We start from the raw sequence: 23,010 nt of genomic DNA on the forward strand, positions 1-23,010 counted from the left end.
TTGTATCTGATTGATATGATTAGATTACAAATAGGCTAAGGCAGTTTAGTGGGGACATTATGACATCAGAAATAAAGCAACCACCACCATTCTCTACAGCTAATTTTTGTGCAACAACTTTATTGGCTATAATGAGATAAGATCGGTGACATATCTTTTCCTGGACCATATCTGTTGGTGAAAAAGACAAACTTTTGAGTTAAACAGAGCTCTTCTGGTCTGGGAAAGGTATTCAGTGTCAAAGCTAAATACAAAGTGGAACAGGTAAGGAATGAACATATGTTGCCCAAAATCATTCCAAGGGAAATGGGCATTAACACATGACAGAGGAGGATGAGTGGATTACAGATTGTGGTAATGAGCAGTAAATCCAGCATCTTTATTAAATCCATGATTTTTGGTGTCTAGTAGAGTTCTGAATTTAAGTTCCCAAGCTTGTCTTTTGACGATGTTATGCATGTTTCCTTTAAAAGCGAAGACTGAGGGGTCAGATATGGAGCAATGGTTTTGTGAAGTGTGTTCACTCATAGGTGATATTTTGTTTTTGTCTTACCATTTTTCTGTGTGAGTTCATGAGAGGGCAGAGCAATTGTCTTATTTCATCTACATAGTTGTTACTGGGGCATTTAACACACTAGATGACATAGAGTATACCAGATGTGCTTATAGGCCAGGATTTTGAAAGCTGTGTTGTCAGGGGTTATTGATCATTGTAGCAGTGAAGCAATGTCTGCAGGTTTGCATCAGTTGTTCTGGCTGGGTCTGGTGCTGCTTTGAGTTGGTGTGTGGGGAGGTTCTGATGATGAGGTTGGGGAGCTGTCTGAAGACCAGAAGAGGGGGGTTCAGGAGAAATTCCTTCCAGAATGTGGTTTCCATCGGCTATACGTGTTTAATGATTCCTCATAGAGGTTCAAGGAGGGGTGTATAGTCAGAGGGTTTTTTTCCCCTTGTATTGAAGCAGGTTCTCCTGGGGTATTTAGGTGGATGCAATCTACTTTCTGGTGGAGTGTCCTTGTTTGGTAAAGGTGGGTTTTAAGTGTGTTAAGGTGTGTATTCCTGACTTTCTCCTTGGAGTTTATTCTGTGGTACCTGATGGCCTGGTACTTGCAGATAACTGATTTCTTGGTGCGTTTGGGGTGGTTACTGCACCTGTGATGGTAACTGTGATGATCTGGGAGTTTCTTGTATATAGCTGTCATTGCTGAAGCTGATTATGGTGTTCAGGAAGTTGATGCTGGTGAGGGAGTGTTGCAATGACTCATCTGTATGAGAGACACTGGACACGTTTTCCAGAGTTCTCACTGGTAGATTACTTGACCCGCTGTGACTGCTCTTTGAAGATTTCATAGCTATATTCCATCTTGGGCATGTTTATCTATAAAACTTCTAATAAATGTTAAACTAAAGACATTTCCGGACCACGAAGAAAATTAAAATGGAGTTATGGTTGAGAGTATGTTTCAGTAACTTATGGATAAAAATCACTGTTAAAGTGTTGAAATAGTAGCAGTCTTCATAGAACTTGGAGGGAGAAGCAGTTTTCAGGAGGGAAGCTTCAGGCTGTGTGCATATGGTTTGAGTGATAGCTGCAATTGTAGCAACTCTGTAACAGTTCTTTTAATAAAGAGAGAGTTTAATTTTAGAAACATATTTTTACCCAGCATGCGGTACTTAAAACAGTAATTAACACAAAACCAAGCATTATAAACCTGGGAAAATTCAGAGTTAAGATTACACTTAAAGGACATTCCAAAATGTTAAGATAAGAAATCCACAATTATGGAACACAAACAACCTTAATGTTGCCCAGTGGTGATGCCACAAAGGAAGAAAATAGGACAGTGTCTTTAATTTTTTTTTAAACTAATCTGGGTTCACAAATAGTAAAATGCCTTAAATACTGTAGGCTATTGTATAGTGTCACTGTATGGCATAGTTAAGATTGTTTGGGTGCCTTGGTATATACAACTATGAGCTAGTAGTTAAGGGGATGCTCTTGGGGAAGGAGGCAGGTTTATGAAGCAGCTCTAGAAATTCACATAGGTTATTAAGTCCCATTGTATTGAGACATACTTGAGCTGGATGGAAAACAGAAATCCCTTCCTGCAAAAAAATTTACATTTTTGAAAAAAAAAATTGTCCTGAAATTTTTCCCACAAGGGGATTTCCAGAAAAATTCCATGTCAGGAGAATGGAAGCTGAATGTTTTAGCTTCATAGCTGCATGCTGTGATGATTTGGGGAATCTATCTGTACAATTTATGAATTTTGTGTAGATCAGGAACTCTATGTATTTTATCAGGCTGCAAACTCCATTTTGAATGTGCAGCTTGTTTGTCTTCTCTGTGGTCTCTTTACTGCCACATGGGTCTGAAATTCCTGCATGGGTAGTGGGAAAGGCCTAACGATAGAACATCGTTACACTTTGACAAGCAGCCATCATTAAGAGAGGTCTTCTCCCCACTGCAAACCACTTTTTCAAGTCTAAACTCACCTGACATAGGGGGCTGAAAGTTATTAAAGGGCAGCAGCTGCTTTACTCGGGGGATCACTTTTCTCCAGCTCAAGATGAGAGAAGTAACCCAGCATGTAGGAACCTGATGAGGCAGTGGACCTGCCTGCCTCGTTACGTAAACAGAGATGGGTCTCCCAAGGAAAGGGTGAACTAGTAAGGGCCATATTGTGATTAGGATGGTGGTAGTTTTCTAAGCGTATGTCTCTACTTGGAGCTAGGGGTGTAATTACCAACTGGCATAGACATACTGGTGCTAGCTCTCACTGAAGTAGCGAGCTAAAAATAGTAGTGTCACCAGGCTAACACAGGTGGCAGCAAGCGGTGGCACTGGCTAGCTATGCTGAGAATGTATGCTAGGGGTTCAGGCAGCTTTGTGTTTGGCACAGCTAGCCCATGCCACTGCTTGCTGCTGCCCAGGCTATCCTGGCTACACTAGTATTTTTAGTGCACTAGCTCCATTAGAGCTAGCATAAGTGTGTCCACACAAGCAGGGAATCACACTCCCAGCTATAAGTGGGGCTCTCTTGTGCTTTATCTGTTAAATAAGAGTTAGAACCCTGTGCAAAGTGTCTGTGTGTGTTATATGCTACACTTACACTGTGCCTCAAGAGAGTTAAAGTGTAACCCCAAATGCTCGGGTCTTTGGTGAGATTCTGGGAGAGGGTGTGTTTAAGCTAGAGGGGAATCTAAGAAGTCAGCACTGGTTCTGGGGTCTGGGCAGAGGGCCACAAGGTCATGGCTCTCAGAAAGGAGGGTGCAGAGCCTCTGTCTAATACTGACAGTGTGCCTGTGGACCCCCAGGCTGCAACAGTGCTAGGCTCTGTTCAGACTCTGGAGGCTTAAAACACCTAGGTCCCTTCACAGCAGTCCAGCGAGTGCACATGAAGGGTCGCTCAACCAAATTTGTGACACTCATATGGAAGATTTTTGTCCTTTTTCCAGGGAGAAAGTGATATTGACAAGAGTCTCCATGTGGGCATCTGTGGACCTATCATTTGGATTTTCCTGATGGATTTTTTTTTGGGAGGGGGTAAATTTGAAAAAATCACTTTTGCAAAAAGGGCATTTCCCATCAGAAAAATCATTCTCCTGGAAAATTCGTAACTAGCTCTAATACATACTTACTGAGACTCTCACTTGGCTGGGGCAGGAAAGTCTTTCTTGCAGTCACTAGTTGAGGCAATTCGGCCCAAACCAAAGAAGAAAAGTCTCCCACTACAACTGGGACGTCTATCTCACATTCCTATCATACATTTAAGGAACAACTGAATGAGGGAATCAGTTTCAGCTATTCCAGACCGACTACTGGGCCCAGATCCATAAAAAGAGTGCCATTTACATGCATGTAATCCAAAGCAGGCAGGCTAATAAAAATACATCTGGAGAAAAATTTATTTATTGCAATAAATCAGACGTGTACAGATGTTTACAAAACATAGAAATATCCTGACAAGACAGTTTATGCAACATAAAAAATAGAGTTAAACATCTACAAAGATTGTGATTTATAAGTAATGGAGAAAGAGGAAGAGTGGATGTGGAAGGTGGAACTCCCATGTGTGGTCTGTACATTAATTCAGATATTTTTAAAGATCTATTTTAATCTAAATAATTACAAGACTGTATTAATTTGTTTGGCCTACATATCTCAATTATATCTGAAGGATTATTCTTGTCTCAGAGGGATCTTTTCTCTTCTCAGGGTGCATGCCTATTAGTATTAACAGTAGTTATGCACAGGTATCAAGACCACGTGGAGCTTCCCTTACTTATGCAACTGGTCACATAATGAAGGACAGTAGAATTTTTCCTGCAGAGCATAGAACCTTAAGATATCAATAAATAATTCAACAAAGAAATTAATAAAACCAGATGGATAATTCCTTTTAGACCTAACCAGATTTTAGGATTTTCCTTTAAAAGTCCATGGGGAAAATAAAAAAAAATCTAAAACCGGACTGCTAAAACATAGGCACTAGAGGTCAGTCACTTTCTCACTGCACTTAAATGAAAATCAAATAGGTTGAACAAGCATCATTAGTATGTATTTGTCTGAAGTTTTTTCCATATCTTTTAAACTAATTATTAATGTGTGTAATGAGTCTGAGGTAGCCTGTATTTTGGAGAATTTTTTTTTTAAAACCCCATTAAGACAATATAGTGCTTGTACTAAAATAGTATTTCTTACTGAAAGAGCTCAGTGCCCTGCTTTGGAATCTGACATTTTGCCGTTTTATGTTTTATTTTTGTAACTGGCATTTACAATCTTTCCTTCATGCTTTGTGTTTACAATATTTGTTTGTATAATACACATGTATAATACAAAGAATACTTTTTTTCTCTGAGGTCTCATATGATCTAATGTTCCTTATCCTCTTTTTCCACTTCTTTCAAGTATCAGCCAGCTCTGTTGCAATTCCCTGGCACTTGCTGACAAATGTGTAGGTGGGACCATTGCCAGTTCTTTGAGCCCACCAGGGGATTCTACAACAGCCATGTCACTGTCCCCAGACATTTCTTATGTAAGTTCTCTTGGTTCAGTGATCTGGTTTGCAGTGCAACTCTCAGGTTTGAGTCACAGTTTGAAGGGTCAGCATGAATGTACTGCCTGTTCAATAGCCTCTTCTTTTGAGCTAAACTCGTATATGGAGGGGCAAAACTAGGGAGTTAATTCCCTGGAGTTGCAGGTTTGTAGCTTCCACTGTTAGCTTTAATGTAAAATACATAATGTGAAGATGTTCAATATCTTCATAAATGATCTGGAGGATGGTGTGGATTGCACTCTCAGCAAATTTGCGGATGATACTAAACTAGGAGGAGTGGTAGATACGCTGGAGGGCAGGGATAGGATACAGAGGGACCTAGACAAATTGGAGGATTGGGCCAAAAGAAATCTGATGAGGTTCAATAAGGATAAGTGCAGGGTCCTGCACTTAGGACGGAAGAACCCAATGCACCGCTACAGACTAGGGACCGAATGGCTAGGCAGCAGTTCTGCGGAAAAGGACCTAGGGGTGACAGTGGACAAGAAGCTGGATATGAGTCAGCAGTGTGCCCTTGTTGCCAAGAAGGCCAATGGCATTTTGGGATGTATAAGTAGGGGCATAGCGAGCAGATCGAGGGACGTGATCGTTCTCCTCTATTCGACATTGGTGAGCCTCATCTGGAGTACTGTGTCCAGTTTTGGGCCCCACACTATAAGAAGGATGTGGATAAATTGGAGAGAGTCCAGCAAAGGGCAACAAAAATGATTAGGGCTCTGGAACACATGACTTATGAGGAGAGGCTGAGGGAACTGGGATTGTTTAGTCTGCAGAAGAGAAGAATGAGGGGGGATTTGATAGCTGCTTTCAACTACCTGAGAGGTGGTTCCAGAGAGGATGGTTCTAGACTATTCTCAGTGGTAGAAGAGGAGAGGACAAGGAGTAATGGTCTCAAGTTGCAGTGGGGGTGGTTTAGGTTGGATATTCGGAAAAACTTTTTCACTAGGAGGGTGGTGAAACACTGGAATGCGTTACCTAGGGAGGTGGTAGAATCTCCTTCCTTAGAAGTTTTTAAGGTCAGGCTTGACAAAGCCCTGGCTGGGATGATTTAATTGGGGATTGGTCCTGCTTTGAGCAGGGGGTTGGACTAGATGACCTCCTGAGGTCCCTTCCAACCCTGATATTCTATGATTCTATGATTCTATGATTCTAAGCTACAGTAGGAAATTTTGATTACTGAGCCAGATTTCTGTTCTCATTTACACTGGTTTAAATCCAGAGTTGCTATTTATTTCAATGAAGTTACCCTGGACTTACGCCACTGTAATGAAGAGCAGAATCAGGCCTGCTGACACCAAACTTTAACACTAACCTGCTAAAATTCTGTGATTTGTATCTCCTGCAGCTCACAACACAGTCTCAAGTTTACTGTTACTGTGAAAACAACCTTTTAGGTATCAGAAAATTTAGAGTATGAAACTCAGTTCTCAATTACCCTTAATGAAAATCCAGAGTAACTCCAATGATCTAGTTAGTTTGGCTTTACACCAGGGTGATTAGGGCTCTGATTCTGCAATAAGTTTTGTACAGACAGACCTCTCTGGCCACACACAGCTCACTGCGGTAGGGGTTTGAAACAAAGTTTGGCCCACAATAGTCACTATTTATAAGCAATACTTACACTACTTTAATATTTATAATGTGACTATACTCCTCAAAGTGAATGGTTAAGGCTCCCAGATATCACAATGATGGGGAACATATAAGAACATAAGTAAGCAGATTAGACTAGATAGAAGGTTGACTGCATGGAAGGAAAAATTTCTACAGCAGTGCAGCTAGTTACCCCTGAAGAATTCAGGTTGATCAAAGCATTGTGAACTTTCTGACATTTTACTTCAAAGTTTAAGGGCAGTTTATTTGAAGGGAAAAAAAGAAGAGGGTTCTTTTAAGTAGCAAAAGAGTTATACTAGCTTAAACTACAAGGCACTATCATTCTAGGTCTATTTTCAGTAGTTTACAGCTTACCTAAATATTTTCTTAGACCGTGCCACTCCCCGCACCAAGTTCAGGGGGGCATTTAACGTGGCAACAGAGTGTTTAGCACCTTGCAGGAGGCACTCAGCACCTTGTTGGATCAGGCACTTAATTGACAAAAGGTTCTGGGAGGCCATGCTTCTCCCACTTTATCAGTTCTTCCCTTTATTTCAATGGGAGGAGGAGCAGACCGCAATATAACAATGTGATTCACATGATAGAAACTGCAGTCAATTAAAAACTCAGGTTTAGCATTGCAGGATTCTGACAGAAAACCTGAAGATGTACATAACGATCCTGGGACCCAGTGTCATTTTAACAGAGAATACTGTCCCAAAAACTGCAGTGCACTTTAGAACTAAACACCCATTTTTTCATGGTCTGTATGTATAAAAACATCCTCACTGCATTTTCCACTTTAATTATGCATCCGATGAAGTGAGCTGTAGCTCACGAAAGCTTATGCTCAAATAAATTGGTTAGTCTTTAAGGTGCCACAAGTCCTCCTTTTCTTTTTGCAAAGACAAACTAACACGGCTGCTACTCTGAAACCTGTCAGAAAATAAGCTTGGTTTAAACATTTTCACATTGACTGGTTTCTAAAGGTCAGTGAACAGAAAAATGAAAAGTTTGGGCCTCAATCACATGCTTGTGTCTTTCTGGAATGCAGGTACCCCATATGGAAGTGTGTGTTTTCCTTGGAGATGCTACAGTGTTTCAGGTGAAGAAGGGTGTGAATTCTGTGCAGCTTGAACTTCTGTAACACTGAGTGAACTATCCTAGTTCCATTACCTTTGAGGCCTTCTGAAGGCTGCAACGTTTGGCTCATTAAATGTTTTTAATGAGAATAGTAGTATGCTGTACCATACTGTATTTTGTACAGTATATACCTACATCTTCATTGCCTAAACAGAAGATTTTTTTAACCTATATTAATCTCACTTCTTTTAATCATACTTCACTTATTAGACACAGATGAGTTCCCCTCACAGTTTCCTCTGTATCTTCCCACTAAGCAGAGTGGTTTGTTGCACCATAGAATGGGGAGCAGGTGTAGTCTGCAGACTCTGCAGATCACAAGGCTCCACAGTAAGGGCCCAGTCTTGCAAACATGCATGTAAATCCCTGATTATATATGCAACTAAAATTTCTCATGTGTGTCCATATTTGCAAGATTGGAACCTCACTGGAAATGTCCTAAAAAGGGATGAGGAAGAGGCAGACGTATGGACCCAACCCATCTTATATTACTGCCTGGGTGCGCCAGGTGATCAAGCAGCAATGTCCTAAGGAATAGCATAGCAAGAGCACATACTCCTTGCAAGCTGGGAACAATCCTTCCCCCTTAGGTATACAGTTCTGTACTGCTCCCTGCTTAGGGTTAAATGACACAAATGTAAATCTCAGAATGTTATTTACTTAATAGCATACATTATCAACAATACTCTACTATTAAAACAAGATTTTTTTTAAAAAGACCATGAACTGCTGATCTGTTTCAAACAATGTAAAGAAAGTGGATTTTAAATGAAATTATCTTGCTCTAAATGTATTATTATTTTGTTTAGAAACGTGGGCCCACAGTGATGTCAGTGGAGTTACACTGCTGCAAAACTGGTGTAAAGTAGTTATTTTTTGGTAGTATGTGCAATGACTCTGTGTGAGAGACACACAGTATGCACACTTCGTGCTAAAGAGGTATGTGTATGAAGTCTGACACTAACACCAGACCTGACTGTGTATTATGGATTCCTTATTATATTCATTTTAAATGGAGCTTCTCCTGTTTATATTTTTAATTTAAAATTTATACTAAGTTGTGCCTCTTTGTGACTAGGATTTAAGTACCAGCACATACATTTCAGGAAATAATTTATTATTTACAATTAATTCAGTGTAAAATTTTATAGTGTAGTGTATATTTCACTGAAGAAAAACTGTTTAAGATTATTATTATTTAAATGATCACTTAAAGGGGCTTTCTATTTAATAGGTACTAAACATACCCCATCCTAAAAGGGCTTCAAGGCTGAAATATTCTGGTTAAACTTGGATTTAAACTTGGAGAGTGGTCAGTTTGGATGAGCTATTGCCAGCAGGAGAGTGAGTTTGTGTGTGTGTGTGTGTTCCCCCGGGGGGTGGTGGTGGTGAGAGAGCCTGGATTTGTGCTGGAAATGGCCCACCTTGATTATCATGCACATTGTAGGGAGAGTGGTCACTTTGGATAAGCTATTACCAGCAGGAGAGTGAGTTTGTGTGTGTGGTTTTTGGAGGGGGATGAGGGAGTGAGAGAACCTGGATTTGTGCTGGAAATGGCCCACCTTGATTATCATACACATTGTGAAGAGAGTTGTCACTTTGGATGGGCTATTACCAGCAGGAGAGTGAGTTTGTGGGGGGCGGAGGGTGAGAAAACCTGGATTTGTGCTGGAAATGGCCCAACTTGATGATCACTTTAGATAAGCTATTACCAGCAGGACAGTGGGGTGGGAGGAGGTATTGTTTCATATTCTCTGTGTGTATATAAAGTCTGCTGCAGTTTCCACGGTATGCATCCGATGAAGTGAGCTGTAGCTCACGAAAGCTCATGCTCAAATAAATTGGTTAGTCTCTAAGGTGCCACAAGTACTCCTTTTCTTTTTGCGAAGACAGACTAACACGGCTGTTACTCTGAAACCTAGTTAACAGAAAGCACCCTCATATCATCATAAAACTTCAGTGTGCTCTCCATATTGATAAACTGTCCCTAGTCAGGATGGATTATCCTATATTATATTGTATTATAGCAAAATATTGATTGTTTTCCCACTCTGTTCCACTTCTCCTCCAAAATGCTCTGTCAATATATTTCAAAGGAATTTAAAAAGTGTTGTTTTTTTTCTCCCGAATGTCCCTATTTCTGGTGGGACTGAATTTGGAATAAGGACTTTAATGCTATGTTCCCTGTGGGAGGTCTTATAACATCTTGTCTTTGACAATGACTATTTTGTTTTAATTTTACAGTAGTGTACTGCTCACTCCCTGTGATATGTCTATGTATTCAAATTAATAAAGCATTTATGTTTCTAAAAGGTCTACCAGGAACATTTTATAGATTTGTTTTTTAAATATTCAAGCCCTTCAAAGAAAATTTGAGGTCCCTCTGCCCACTTTTTAATACACAGTATTAAGTGGTAGTAGTAATAGTACACAAGGGTTTATTTTTTTTCCCAGCAGACCATTTGTTGCTACCACTAGGTGGCCTGGTTTTCAAAGCAAGCCTTAAGAAAAGACACATCAAAAATGTGATTTTCTGCAGTTTTGTATTTTCAGGAAGTCTTGATCAATATCTGGAAGAAAAAAAAAAGGAGGAGGAGGGAATAAAATATATAATAAATTTACAAAAATCATATCAAATGGTTAGAATAAAATTTATTTATTTTCCCCTTTCGGATACAGTGATGGATTTCCTCCACTTTTTTTCAGTGAAATCCTTTGAGATTTCCGTCCCCCACCCAATGAGATGTGGCTATTGAGTCTATAAACAGTCAACAGACACAAGCAGTTTTAAAATTACACTATTGTCTGAAGATGTTTGCCTACTCTTGCTACAAATAACACCTGAGATTGCTACTACTGAAAGAGAAGCTAGAAAAGAATAAAAGTAAACGAACTAGTCATGGAGAAAATTGTGTCCATCATGGTTCAAATGTTACTAGCCTTACTTATTCCAAGTAGTATTTACAGATAGGCTTCTTCTCATTGAAGTAAAGATGATTACTTGGGTAAGTGATACTCAACATAGGCAAGGTTGGAGAATCGGTCCCTTTGTCCACTTCAGTACTTCTTGTGCAGTTTCATTTTTTCCCTGTATTGTTATTTTCCCCTGTCTGCATGGGGCTTTCACAATTTTTTTTTCAAAAATTAGGAAAAGGGGATTGTAAAGCCATAAATATTGGCAGGTGGACTCGGGCAGGAACGGGAGCTGAAACTGCTTTTAACAATAGACCTATTAATATGCTTCCCATATGCTTACCTCACTCAGTAATGCCCACACAGGAGAATCAGAATGGATAGATAAACGAATAGCCTGTATTTTTCCTACTGATGGACTGATGATGCCTTCTGCTATTCCATTATCAAATGTACCTATGTATAAACAAAACCAATCAGCACTAATATGAGCTATAATGAAATGCATTTTTCTAGTGGACTTAGCGCAGACAGTTTTAATGTCAATAATAAATGTTACCTAAAGCCCAGATTCACAAAAGTTAGGCACCTAAGCCTGAGATTTAGACACCAAGTCCCATTTTTAGGGGCCACTGTTAGCCTCAAAACCTGCACTTAGCTTCTGTCTAATCCTGTAGGTGCCTAAACTCACCCTGAACCTAAATTTTTGCAGTAATTGTTCCCTAGGTGACTATGTTTCTGCCTCTGGGCATGAGCACTGTTGCCTCTAAGTGCCTGCACACCAATCTCCTGCTAAGCCCCAGAGAGATCCTTAGACCAGGGGAAGGTAGGTGGGTGGACACCTATCTTGCCTGCAGGGCCCAATCCATGTGTGTGCTCAAAGCCCACTTAATTCCACACACAGAGCCAGAGGAGGAAGACCTCCCTTCTCATTTTTAGCCCGGTGGTTAGGGTACTCACCTGGGAGGTGGCAGATCCCTGTTCACATCCTTTCTTCTCATCAGGCTGAGGAGGGACTTGAATCAGGGAATCTCACACATCCCAGTACCCTTACCATTGGGATAAAGATTACAAGGATCATCCTCCCTCTCATGGCTGTTTTGTGTGAAGTTTGGCAGCCTCTGAACATTATTGAAATCATCCTTTTGGTGTTCTATGAGTTTGTGATGTTGACAGTACATCAGCATATTACTAATAGAAAATACTGTTTAATAGATTTGTATCATGTTAAGATGTAGAAGATCTCTTTAAAAATAGCATATTCTGATGAAACATTCACCTTTGTTGCTGGCTGAACCACCAGTTAATGATGTCAAAATCAATTAGCTCAAGCTGCAAAACTCAAGTCACAGTCAGTTATCCTACTGAAGAGCTTGAAATGATTGGGCTTTTTCTTTAACTTAAAACCTTCACTATCCTCTTTACTAAAGTCTGTTTTCATTACTCTGCCATATTGAATTCTAAGTAACCAAACCACATACTGCAACCTGCAGACGTTCAAAATGTATTCTTTGATTACTTTGAGATACTGAGTTTCTTATAGAACTAAAAGAGCTTTCAAGTGTATAGGTTTTTTTTAATAGTATGTACACACAAGCAAATTGTTTTAGTCTTTGAAATGATAAGTAGTTTACCTATCTTTAAATATCCATCTTTGGTTGTTTGGTCGTTAACTTTGCCTCCATTGCCTACTGCATCATTTAATAATTCTGTTTCCTGTAACAAAACAAAAGAGTAAAAGTCCCAACCAGGTTTTATAAAATATATTTTTTCCAAACTTCATTCATAAAATGAGTAGTATTGTGTATTGCATTGGGAAATGAGACACTTACAGCAGCAGGCCAAACTTCTACAGTAGTGTTAAACAGTTTATCACCAGGGTGTTCCATGTTTCCACTTCTAAAGAGGTACCTGCCAATGAGAACTATATGATTTCTGTATATTTTTGTATTGTAGAAAATTCTAGGTGAATAGTTCAAGAATCATTTCTGAAGTAAAACTTTAAATACACGTTCTCTATTGCAAATAGCACATCAGTGAAGCCAGAGACAGATGTTAGCATTTGCAGCCAGTTGGCCAAACTGTACTAAAACCTTTACATTTCAAACAATATCTCCCCAAAAGACAACCTGTTCTGGAAACAGTGACAGGGGAAAGCAACAACCATGCTGAATTGTCACTAACCTTTCTCCCTTTCAGTGCTCAAATCCCAATCAACCTAACCCATTCCAAGCTTCACCAGTCCTTACACACAGACCCCAGTGATCCCATATCATTCCAAAGCCTAGCTGAGGCCTGCAGCACCCATGCAGGCAGCTGCATAAGGATCATACCCAAGTCTTGCTACAAGAGTGTGGACCTCCTTGTGAATCCAGCATTCTTAGGTACAGAAAGTGGGCTGTCTCCTAATTCTTATGAAACTTCCTTGATGACAGGGTGTCCAACTAGCACCTCTTATTGTGGGACCTATGTGCCAATGGCAGCCCTCAATTATTCATGGAGGTCTACTGATAAATTCAAGTGTTTCTAAGAAGCTCCAATATTGGCCAATGAGTGACAGTATTGCCAACTTCAAGCATTCAAAAATCATGAGTTAGGCCCCAAAAATACTCATGAGATTTTAAAAAATATTTTTTGGATTCTTTTCATTTGCCTTCAGGCCTTGGAGCCTCTTTAGATTTCATGCTTATAATCCTTTCTTTGCAACCATTCAGGCTCATATACGTTTTTTTTTTTTAAATGAAACCTGAGATTCTCACTTTCACATGAATCCAGGAGTTGAGGCACTAAGAAAAACTCCAAATATAAGGTTCACAATAAAAATCTCAACATTTAGCAGCACTAGAGTAGTGGGGCAATGTTGTGTAGAAGCCACCTTCTTCCTTTTTAGACCCCACATTGGGAAAATGGAAGATATGGACTATTTAAGTTTATTAACATGTAAGCTATTGAATTATGAACATTGTGAGTCACAGCAGTTTCTATTTATGCTGCAATATATAATATTGTTATGATGGGGTCACCTGATGGGGATATTACACATGATCTTGTAAATTCTTTTTCTGAGTGTGTAAGCAGTGTAAAATCTTTGAATAAATGTTTGGATTGTTGTAGTGTTTTGTGATGCTGCAAAGCAGTTTCCTCCCTGCCATATTCTCTCTAACCTGAGTCTATTCTTGAGGCAGAGGTACTCCCTAGGAGTCGGGCATTGGTGTTTTGGTGAAGATCCCTGAAAGATGAGATGGGCAAACAATATTCAGGCTGCCTTCAAGTATGGTATATATAGAGCAAAATACCAAAGCTGCACTAAGAAAATATCCAGATCTGTCACCCATGTTACCGATTTCTCATCCAGTAAGGAACTGACCCACAAGACACCAAAGGGGCAACAGTATTTTTTCATTACATTAATGTGTTGTAAAATACATTTTACAAATCTAGTGGTATAAATGATTTCATGTACATTATTTGTGATGGAGAATGCATTTCACAATGTATTTTTGCAGACTGTGTCTTTCTGGGAAGTCAAGAGAGAAAACATTATTTGTCAGATGACAGGATGGACATATGCAAAATAATTAATAATATAGAGAACGAAAATTAGGAACTTCCATTTACCCCTTCTGATAATACACGAACAAGAGAATATTTAAATATGTTGTCTTTCAATTTAGTTAAGCATGATAGAATAATTTTTCACGTAACACACAGTCAACCAATGGAGCTCACTGTCAAAAGATATCAAGACCAAGAACTTACTAGGATTAGAAAAATTTAACATGTCTATGGATAATGAGAACATCCACAATTACATTAGACAAATTAAAAAGTTTAGGTGTATAAATCCTCTTGTTTTAGGACATAAGCCAACTACTAATTTAAGGGGCTAGGAAAAATCTCTCTCTGTAAATAGGTTATTCCATAGTTGTTTGCTATGGGTTTTCTTGCACTTTCCTCTAAAGATGTATCTGGAAGTGGCCACACTCAGGAACAGCATATTGGATTAGAGGGACTGCTGGTCTGATCTGCTATGACAATTCCTGTTTCATCATTGAAAGGGCAGGACTGCAGCTCTGCTAATTAAGCATTTCAACCAGGATCTAATTTAAGTGGGGACCCGCTCTTAGGGCATGTCTCTAGGATCTCCTGAATCTTTGGAAGTTCATTTCCTAATATCTGCAGAGGAAGAACTTCCCACCTGCACATGGGAGACACGCAGAACAGGAGCACCTGTCCTGGCCCTACCGCAGAGTTTGAAAAATCCCTTGCCCACTGCTCTGTTCTCCAACCAACAACACCCCAGACCAATTAAAAAATGGCGCAAGCTGCCAAAGGTGACTAGTAGGATGGTATAAGTTAAAGAAGTCCTTGTCCAATTTTAGTTCATATTCACACCACTGCAAGCATTCCTAACATTCCTAACATGGCAACACAGGAAAGCCCCGCCAATGCACCCCAGTGGTGGGAGAAACTATGCTTTTAGACCAAACTGCATTTCACCACTAAAACTCTGTCTTAAAAGTTATAAAATTTGTATTTTAAGAAATTTAAATATGTGGTATATATTGGAAATTCATAACCATATATTATTTTAAAATAGGAGTATATAGCATAAAATATATTAGAAATGTTTACAAGCCAGACAAAATACAAGAAGCTTGATTCTGATCTCACAATAATGTTATGTTGTTGCAGCTACATTTAATTCAATGATTTACACCACTGTAAATTCAGAAGCAGACACAAGGTCCTTGCCCAGGCTCTCACCTCCCTCCTCTAAGTCCTTCCCTAAAACATTTCTTCCGTAAGGCATATGAACTCTAGCCTTCCTCACAAAGAAGTATAAACTAAATCATAGAAGGAAAGCAACAAAGCAACAAAAATTAACACAAAAACTTTAGAACTGCCAAGATGTGTTGTAGTAGTAGGATTTTATATTTGTATTTTGTATAATTTAGAATAAAAGATAAAGAATAATCATGTAGCATGCATTAAATGTATTGATGTATGATTTGACCACATCCTGCCAGCCACCCTTTCTGAAAGCAGAAAGGAATGGCCTAATGGGCCATTGGTAAAGATGCATCAGCAAGAATCTTGTGTCTGAAGCTGATTTCAAGGCAGTAACAGACCTTTAGGGTCACCACTTTGTTGTAGGTTTAGCATTTTGAAATAAGTAAAAGAATGCAATGATTGTTTTCTCCTGCATTGCAGTTTGATGTTCCTGTTCAAATGCTTTGCATAAATCAATCCTCTTTTGTGTGTGAATGAGGAATGTGTGTGTTAAAAGAGAAGTGTGAAGGCCATCACCGGACCAGATGTTCTAGGGAGGAATCGAGGACGGATATAAAGGCACCAGAAGATTGCAACATGCCCCTATTGAGATGTCATAGGAGGGCAAATTGACGACTCTAAAAGATGTGGCGGGCACCCATCAATGGGGACAAAATAACTGATCAAAACCAGCATGGGGTAACTCCCTAAAAGGCTAATAAAAAATAAGAACAATCTAAAAAAACAAGCATTCATCAAACAGCAATTGATTACAGCATGACAGTGCAAAACTCATTGGTCCCAATGAAGGAAGATCACTATGTAAACAGGGTTCTTTGCCATGAAACTTTGGATTCGTCCTGACAAGACTTCCCCAGAGCATCGTGTCGTGACTGACAAAACCCAGCTCCTCTCTACCTGGCATCAACCTATCTGGCCAATAGATTGATCCAGACTCTGGACTGGTAACTATAACATCGACTGGCAGGAGTGTGTGTGTGTGTGTGTGTGTGTGTGTGTGTGAGATTAAATGAATATGCTAATTGTTGTATCGCCAATAAACACGGCGTATTGCCTTTTCCCCTGAAAAAAATCCCATGTGCTTCTTATAAGCATAATAGTGTCACCACGCAATCAGTTGTTTTTCACTGTTTAGACTTATTTTTGTTTCTTTGTTAACTATTTAATTTTCATTCCTGTGAGAAGTCTAGAATTCATAAGCTTTTAAGGAAGAAATGTATTTCAGGGAAAGTGTTAAAAAAGAGGAAAGGGGCATAGCAGACTTATTTAAGTTGGCAGTTTGTGAATACTCGAGCAATAGAGAATTGGTAATCTTGACAGGATTCAAAACTGGGTATAAGTATCCTACCATATCATTTAGTACTTACCCTTCTGCTTTCAATGGCTGTAAAAAAGTGAATAAGATATAATCTCCAGCCACTGGAGAAAAAGCCCAAAAACAGTCCATTCCTTCATAAGCCTTTTCCAAAGTATAATGCTGGAATATTCTTAGGCTGGTAGTCACTTTTGCAGGGGGGTTAACATGTGCTTTATGTAGCATGTTTTTGCCAAAATCTTTATCCTGGTAGACACAAAGAGAAACAATATCACATATAAAGACTCATAATTCAGTGTTCAAATATCTTGGATCACAGAGGGCTGTTATAGAAAATGAAGAGTTATTATCTGAACTATTTTCATATAAAATGATACATTTAGGTTTTAAATATTGCATCCCATATTTATGGGAGCTCCTTCAGTGAAAACACTAAAACTCAACAATATGTTGTGTAACTATAAACTTTATCGATCATTTCCTGAATGATGTAGAAGCTTTTCCAATGGGCAGGCTGTTCCATAATTTCCCATTATACCTTCTTCTGTAACATCTGGTATAGGCCACGGTCAGAGACAAGTGGACTACACAAACCATTGGTCTGATCCAATATGGTGATTTTTATGTAATCATACAGCACTGACTGAAGTCTTGAAGTCTTGTACTTAAGTGCTCTTATATGGTGAGAACAACTGCTTTATTGGAGGAGGTATGCCACAGGCAATACAGACCTGTGGTGCATTACTAATAGGGGGGAGCATATAAGGAAAGGCCAGTATCTAAGGAGGAAAGGCTACCAGAAGGAATCTCTCCATTTCCTCAGGAACCTCAGGAGAATCTTTGTGGGTAGACTAGAAATCAAGCCCTATGCTAGTTTGTATTATTTGCATTGTTTATGTAGCCATTCCAGAGTCTCTTGAGACGGTATTTGCATATGACTACTGTGGATTTGAGATGACCTAGACGTAATAAAGGAGGCCTCCTTGAAAAGGTGTTTTTCCCCCAGTTTAAGTAGAGGAGCCTCTGATTGTTTGTAGTAGGACACTGTAATTGAAAAATCTCACTCTTGACCTCATGTGTCTCTCCAAATACCACCTCATCTCCCTTTCATCTCTAAGCTCATTAAATGCATTGTATACAATTGCTGTCAGGAGTTCCTCTTCCCAAATTCCACCCTAGACCCTCTCCATTTCTGCTTCCACCCCTTGCACTCCTCTGAAACAGGTCTCACTAAAGTCTCTTATGACCTCTTCCTAGCCAAAGCTCAGGACCAGTACTCCATCCTCACTATCCTTGACCTCTCAGCTACCTTCAACACAACTGACCATGCTCCTCTTGAAATATTGTCTTCCCTTGGCTTTTGTGACTCTGTCCTCTCCTTCTTCTCCTACCTCTCTAATCACTCCTTGTGTCCTTCGGAAGACCTGCTTTGTTCCCTCCTCCAACTTTCTGTTGGGGCTCCAGAGGGGGTCCTTGGTACCCTTATCTTCTCCCTTTACACCTTATCACTACGTAATCTCATCTGCGAACACAAATTCAACTGCCATCTCTACGCTGATGACTCTCAGATCTACCTCTCTACTCCAGACCCATCTCCTCCTGTCCAAACTAAAATCTCAGCTTGTCTCACTGACATCTCCTCATGGATGTCTAGACATCAGCTCAAGTTCAACATGGCTAAAACAGAAACTTTTCTCTCCCCTCCCCATCTCCTGCCAAGCCGACCACTCTACCTCCTTTCTCGATCATTGTGGACAACACCACCAGTCCGCCACCCAGTCCGGTAAGCTGGGAGTTATCTTTGACTTGGACTTTTGTCTAGGTCATCACATACAGGCTACGTCTAAATCTTGCAGATTCTTTCAGTATAAGATCTTTAAGATACTTTTCTTCTTATCCATCCACAGAGTGAAAATTCTTACTAGGTTCTCATCTCACATCTTGATTACTGTAACATTCTTCCCTTGGCAGATGCCGCACTCATATCCATTCAAAATGCTACTGTAATGATCATTTTCCTAGCCTGCCACGTTGACCACATCACCCTTATCTTTGAATCCTTCCACTATATTTTACGTGATAAAAGGGGAGACAAACTACACTGGTGGGGTATGTAAGGGTTAAGTAAAGACCTGGGTAACTGCTAGCATGGTAATAGGGAGTAGGCGCGGGCACACACTGTCTCTTTGCTTGATAAAGTTGCTACCCTTTTCCCTTCCCTTTGCTTGTTAAGGATTGATAAGCATTGCAGCTGCATAAGGAATGTGGGGATCTAAAGGATACTTTTTGTGTAAAGCAGTGTTATCTCCCCCTCCCTTCAAGCTTGGGGTCATGGCCCCTTCCACCCTTCCCTGAAAACTGCTGATTAAGGGAATTCGTGGCTGCATTTATTGCAAAGAAATGTATCTTCAAAGTAAAAATGTCAGTAGAATATGCTTAATGCTGTAAACAGTAAACGGGGCGGGGAAATTATATTCAGTATATAGCTATTAATATTCATTGTGTAGGCATACATATTACTCTATAAGGGTTTTGGGGGTGTTGTAGTAAATGCAGGTATTTACATACTAACTTAGATAAAAAGAGTGTGCTGTAATTAATTCAGTGTTTACTTGACAATTGGGTCGAGGGGAACAAGTACAGCAATAAAGAAGCCCGTCTATTCAATCTGCCTCTGGGTCCTCCTGCTCTATCTAACATATATGTCTTCACTTTCAATGCCTTTCATGGTCAGTCCCTACCTATCATCTTCCATTAACTATTGAGACGTTGACTACAGCCTCTGCTCAGCTCCTGAGGCCAAGCTCCATTGCCTACTTGTTAAAGTTTCAAACAAAGACTTTTGTGCTTTCTACCATGCCACCCCTCACAGTTAGGAGGTGGGCCTCAAACATCTGCAAAGCTACCTCATTATCCTCCTTCACATCCCTCCTCAAAACTTTCCTTTGCCATGATGCCTACAAAAAAATTTACAACAGTTAGCATGCTGGTGTCCTCAGACCACGGCTTATCCTGCTGACCAATATTGTCTCATTGTTTCCTTATACTTCCCCATTTGTCTGTATCCTTCTGTTGTCTCTTGTTTTATATTTAGATTGTGAGCACTTTGGGGCAGAAACTGTCTTTTTGGTGTGTCTGTACATTGCCTAGTACAATGGGCCCTGATCCATCCAGAGGGATCCTGGGCACTATGATGGTACTACTACTAATTAATTGGAGGCCCAGACTCAGGGAAGATATCCTAATATGTCCTGTGAGTGTATTTCCCCCACTCAGTTCAGATTACAAATTAATATGGTCCTCTCATCTCTCTCCTCCATTAATTTGCACTTCTGGTACATGACATTTATCACCAAATACACAATGTTTTTCGGTTCAAAAAGCAAACAAGTCAGAATTCATACAAATAATTTAGAAATATAGTGGAAAAATTTTTAAGAGTCTTACTTTTAAATTCTGTATTTTTCCAACCAAAGATGAATGAATTCCCACGTGCTGAAAAAGAGATGGCTTAGAACGGATACGTAAATAGGCCTTTTGCTGTTCACAATGTTTCTGGAAAGGAAATAAAAAGGGTCATGTGGATGAATTTTTTCCCCCTCAACAACAAAGGGATCCGTCCTACCATCAGTAATTCAATTTCATTACATAGCTATAGGCTTTGTCCTGCAATCCATATTCACAAAAGTAATCCTTTGGTGAGTATCCCAATGACTTCAGTGAGACTCCTTAAGAACCATTCACATAAGGCAGAATTGGAACTCTTCACTTAAGCCTCTATTCTCTCTGAACGTTTGAATGTTATTAAATTTTGTTTGGGGTTTTTTTGGTCAAAGAAATAACAATAGGAGAAATCAACTAAAGACCTCTTTCCTATCTATATTTCTGTCTAAAGTGTGGAGGAATGTAATCCTAGCACAAGTTTAGTTGTATTTTATTGCAGGTTCTGTCTGAAAAAATTCAGTTTGCTTTTTGAGCTCATCATATCACTTTTACCAAACAGCTCTGACCATAATCTGCATTGACCATCTTGTTGTAGATCCTGGTCATTTTTCCACTCCTGGCTCTTTCTGTTGTGTTTGATACAGGCAATTGTTACAACATTATGCTGGATCATCCTGAAAATGACGTGGAGCTCTCAAGCACTGGGTTTAAATCTTAGTGTTCTAATTTAGGTATAACTTCGGACAATTAAGTGACAAACTGGGAAATGCAAGTAACTGCCGTTCAGTAAGAATTTCTGCAATGTCTTGTTCCATCCGTGTGTTTTCTCAGATATGAGAATATTCCCCTAAAACTGATTTGTGCTCTGGATGTAAACAGCAGTGCAGTTTGATACACTAAATAAAGTAGGCCATAATGATAAATATAAGGAAGCCTCATGACCTAAATAGAATAAAGCACAAGACTACAGACAGAAGCCCTGGGTTCTACTCTCAGCTCATCACTGAATCACTATGCAACCCTGATAAGTCACTTAACCTCCCTGTACCCCAGCTTCCACATCTTTAAAATAGGCATGATAATATTTAACCAACCTTGTAAAGTGTTTTGAGCGCTATAGATTAAAGGTGTTATGTAAGTTCTATCAGTACTAGTTAAAGTGAAAAGGGATGGAAAAGCTGCATCTAACTAGCTCAAATGCAAAATCTCAGATGGGATTTATGGCTCTTACCGAAGTACTAATTAGATACACAAAGATAGCTGAGAGCATATAAATAGAAAAAAGTGTTTTTATATTTGTGGCTAAAACAGATGTTCAGTAAAACAATGCTAGAAAAGGGGAGTGAATGCAAATCAGTGCACTGGCAGCTGTTTCTTTAGAAAAGGGTGCTACACTTTTGAAACAAAAAGATACAATTGTGACACGTTATTGTCCCTGCTGGTGGAATCAATGTGTAGCTATACCATATTTTACCATAGTCACAGTGACTACAAAATACTACACCAAAACCTTGGTCCCCAATAAGTCCCTTTTTGTGCCACTGCAGCAATGCAAAAGGGACTTAACCACCTTAAAGCAACTTAGGAGGATATTGCCATCATAGAGGAATCCTCAGTAGGCCTAGGGTCCCAGCCTAGGGTGTGTTGTGTGCAAAGGTAGAGCATGATACACTATAGCAGGGGTTCTCAACCTTTTTCTTTCAGACCCCTCCTCCCGCCCCACAACATGCGATTAAAATCCAGGGCCAGAGTGTGGGGGTGGGGGGGAGAGAGGACTTGGGGCTCTGACCACCAGGTGGGGTGGGGCCTTTGGGCACAGGCATAATTTGACTTCTATTTGGGGCAGGGGACAGGGCCCGGCTGGACTCAGGCCAGCTCCACATGCTAGGGCCACACCTCAGCAGGCCACCCAGCCTGTCTGGGTTGTGGGGACAGGGGTGCAACCAAAAATTATAACTCAAAGAGGAGGGCTCATCTTAAAAAGTTTGAAAACCACTCAGAATGCAGGCAGGGGATAGCTAGGAGCTATATGCAAGCAGAGGGTAGTTCAGGATGGAGGCAGGGAGGTAGCTAGAAGCTGTGTGTTTTAGCCCCATGGGGGACACCGGGGCTCCAGGCTTCAGCTCCTGACATCAGCCCCGCGGGGGGCACCGGGGCTTGAGGCTTCAGCCATGGGGCCTTGCACCCCCGGCCCCAAATGGCTCACAGACCTCCAGGGGGCGATAGACTCCCGGTTGAGGACCACTGCATTATAGGAATGGTGAGTCTACTCTAACTTGTACTGAAGTTCAATTAAGATCCTTGCAATCCTCAGGATCCAGGGGAGAAAATGGGAGACAACCAACACATTTGTTCCAATCACACTGTGAATGTAACCTTAATTTATATATGCCTCAGTGACATTTAAATATCAATTTGATTAGATAACCAATTTACCTGATAGGTTTCAGAGTAACAGCCATGTTAGTCTGTATTCGCAAAAAGAAAAGGAGGACTTGTGGCACCTCAGAGACTAACCAATTTATTTGAGCATAAGCTTTCGTGAGCTACAGCTCACTTTGTCGGATGCATACTGTGGAAAGTGTAGATCTTTTTATACACACAAAGCATGAAAAAATACCTCCCCCCACCCCACTCTCCTGCTGGTAATAGCTTATCTAAAGTGACCACTCTCCTTACAATGTGTATGATAATCAAGGTGGGCCATTTCCAGCACAAATCCAGGGTTTAACAAGAACGTCTGAGGGGTGG

At 40.1% G+C, this 23,010-nt stretch overlaps 1 protein-coding gene across 7 annotated transcripts in view; it reads right to left on the bottom strand.

Moving 5' to 3' along the window:
* Positions 1–3,892: 3,892 nt before the first annotated feature.
* MGAT4D (MGAT4 family member D) overlaps positions 3,893–23,010 on the bottom strand; it is a 126,245-nt gene continuing 107,127 nt past the window's right edge. For all 7 annotated transcript variants that reach the window (XM_075127697.1, XM_075127694.1, XM_075127695.1 and 4 more), the window contains 6 exons: positions 20,263–20,370; positions 16,868–17,061; positions 12,539–12,617; positions 12,341–12,422; positions 11,050–11,162; positions 3,893–10,363 (listed from right to left, as the gene is read on the bottom strand). In XM_075127697.1, coding sequence (XP_074983798.1) covers positions 10,343–10,363; positions 11,050–11,162; positions 12,341–12,422; positions 12,539–12,617; positions 16,868–17,061; positions 20,263–20,370 — 597 coding nt within the window. In that variant the 3' untranslated portion in view covers positions 3,893–10,342. The remainder of the gene's footprint in view (positions 10,364–11,049; positions 11,163–12,340; positions 12,423–12,538; positions 12,618–16,867; positions 17,062–20,262; positions 20,371–23,010) is intronic.

This window comes from Caretta caretta, chromosome 4 (assembly GCF_965140235.1).
Source record: "Caretta caretta isolate rCarCar2 chromosome 4, rCarCar1.hap1, whole genome shotgun sequence".
In the NCBI taxonomy this organism is placed as follows: Eukaryota; Metazoa; Chordata; order Testudines; family Cheloniidae; genus Caretta; species Caretta caretta.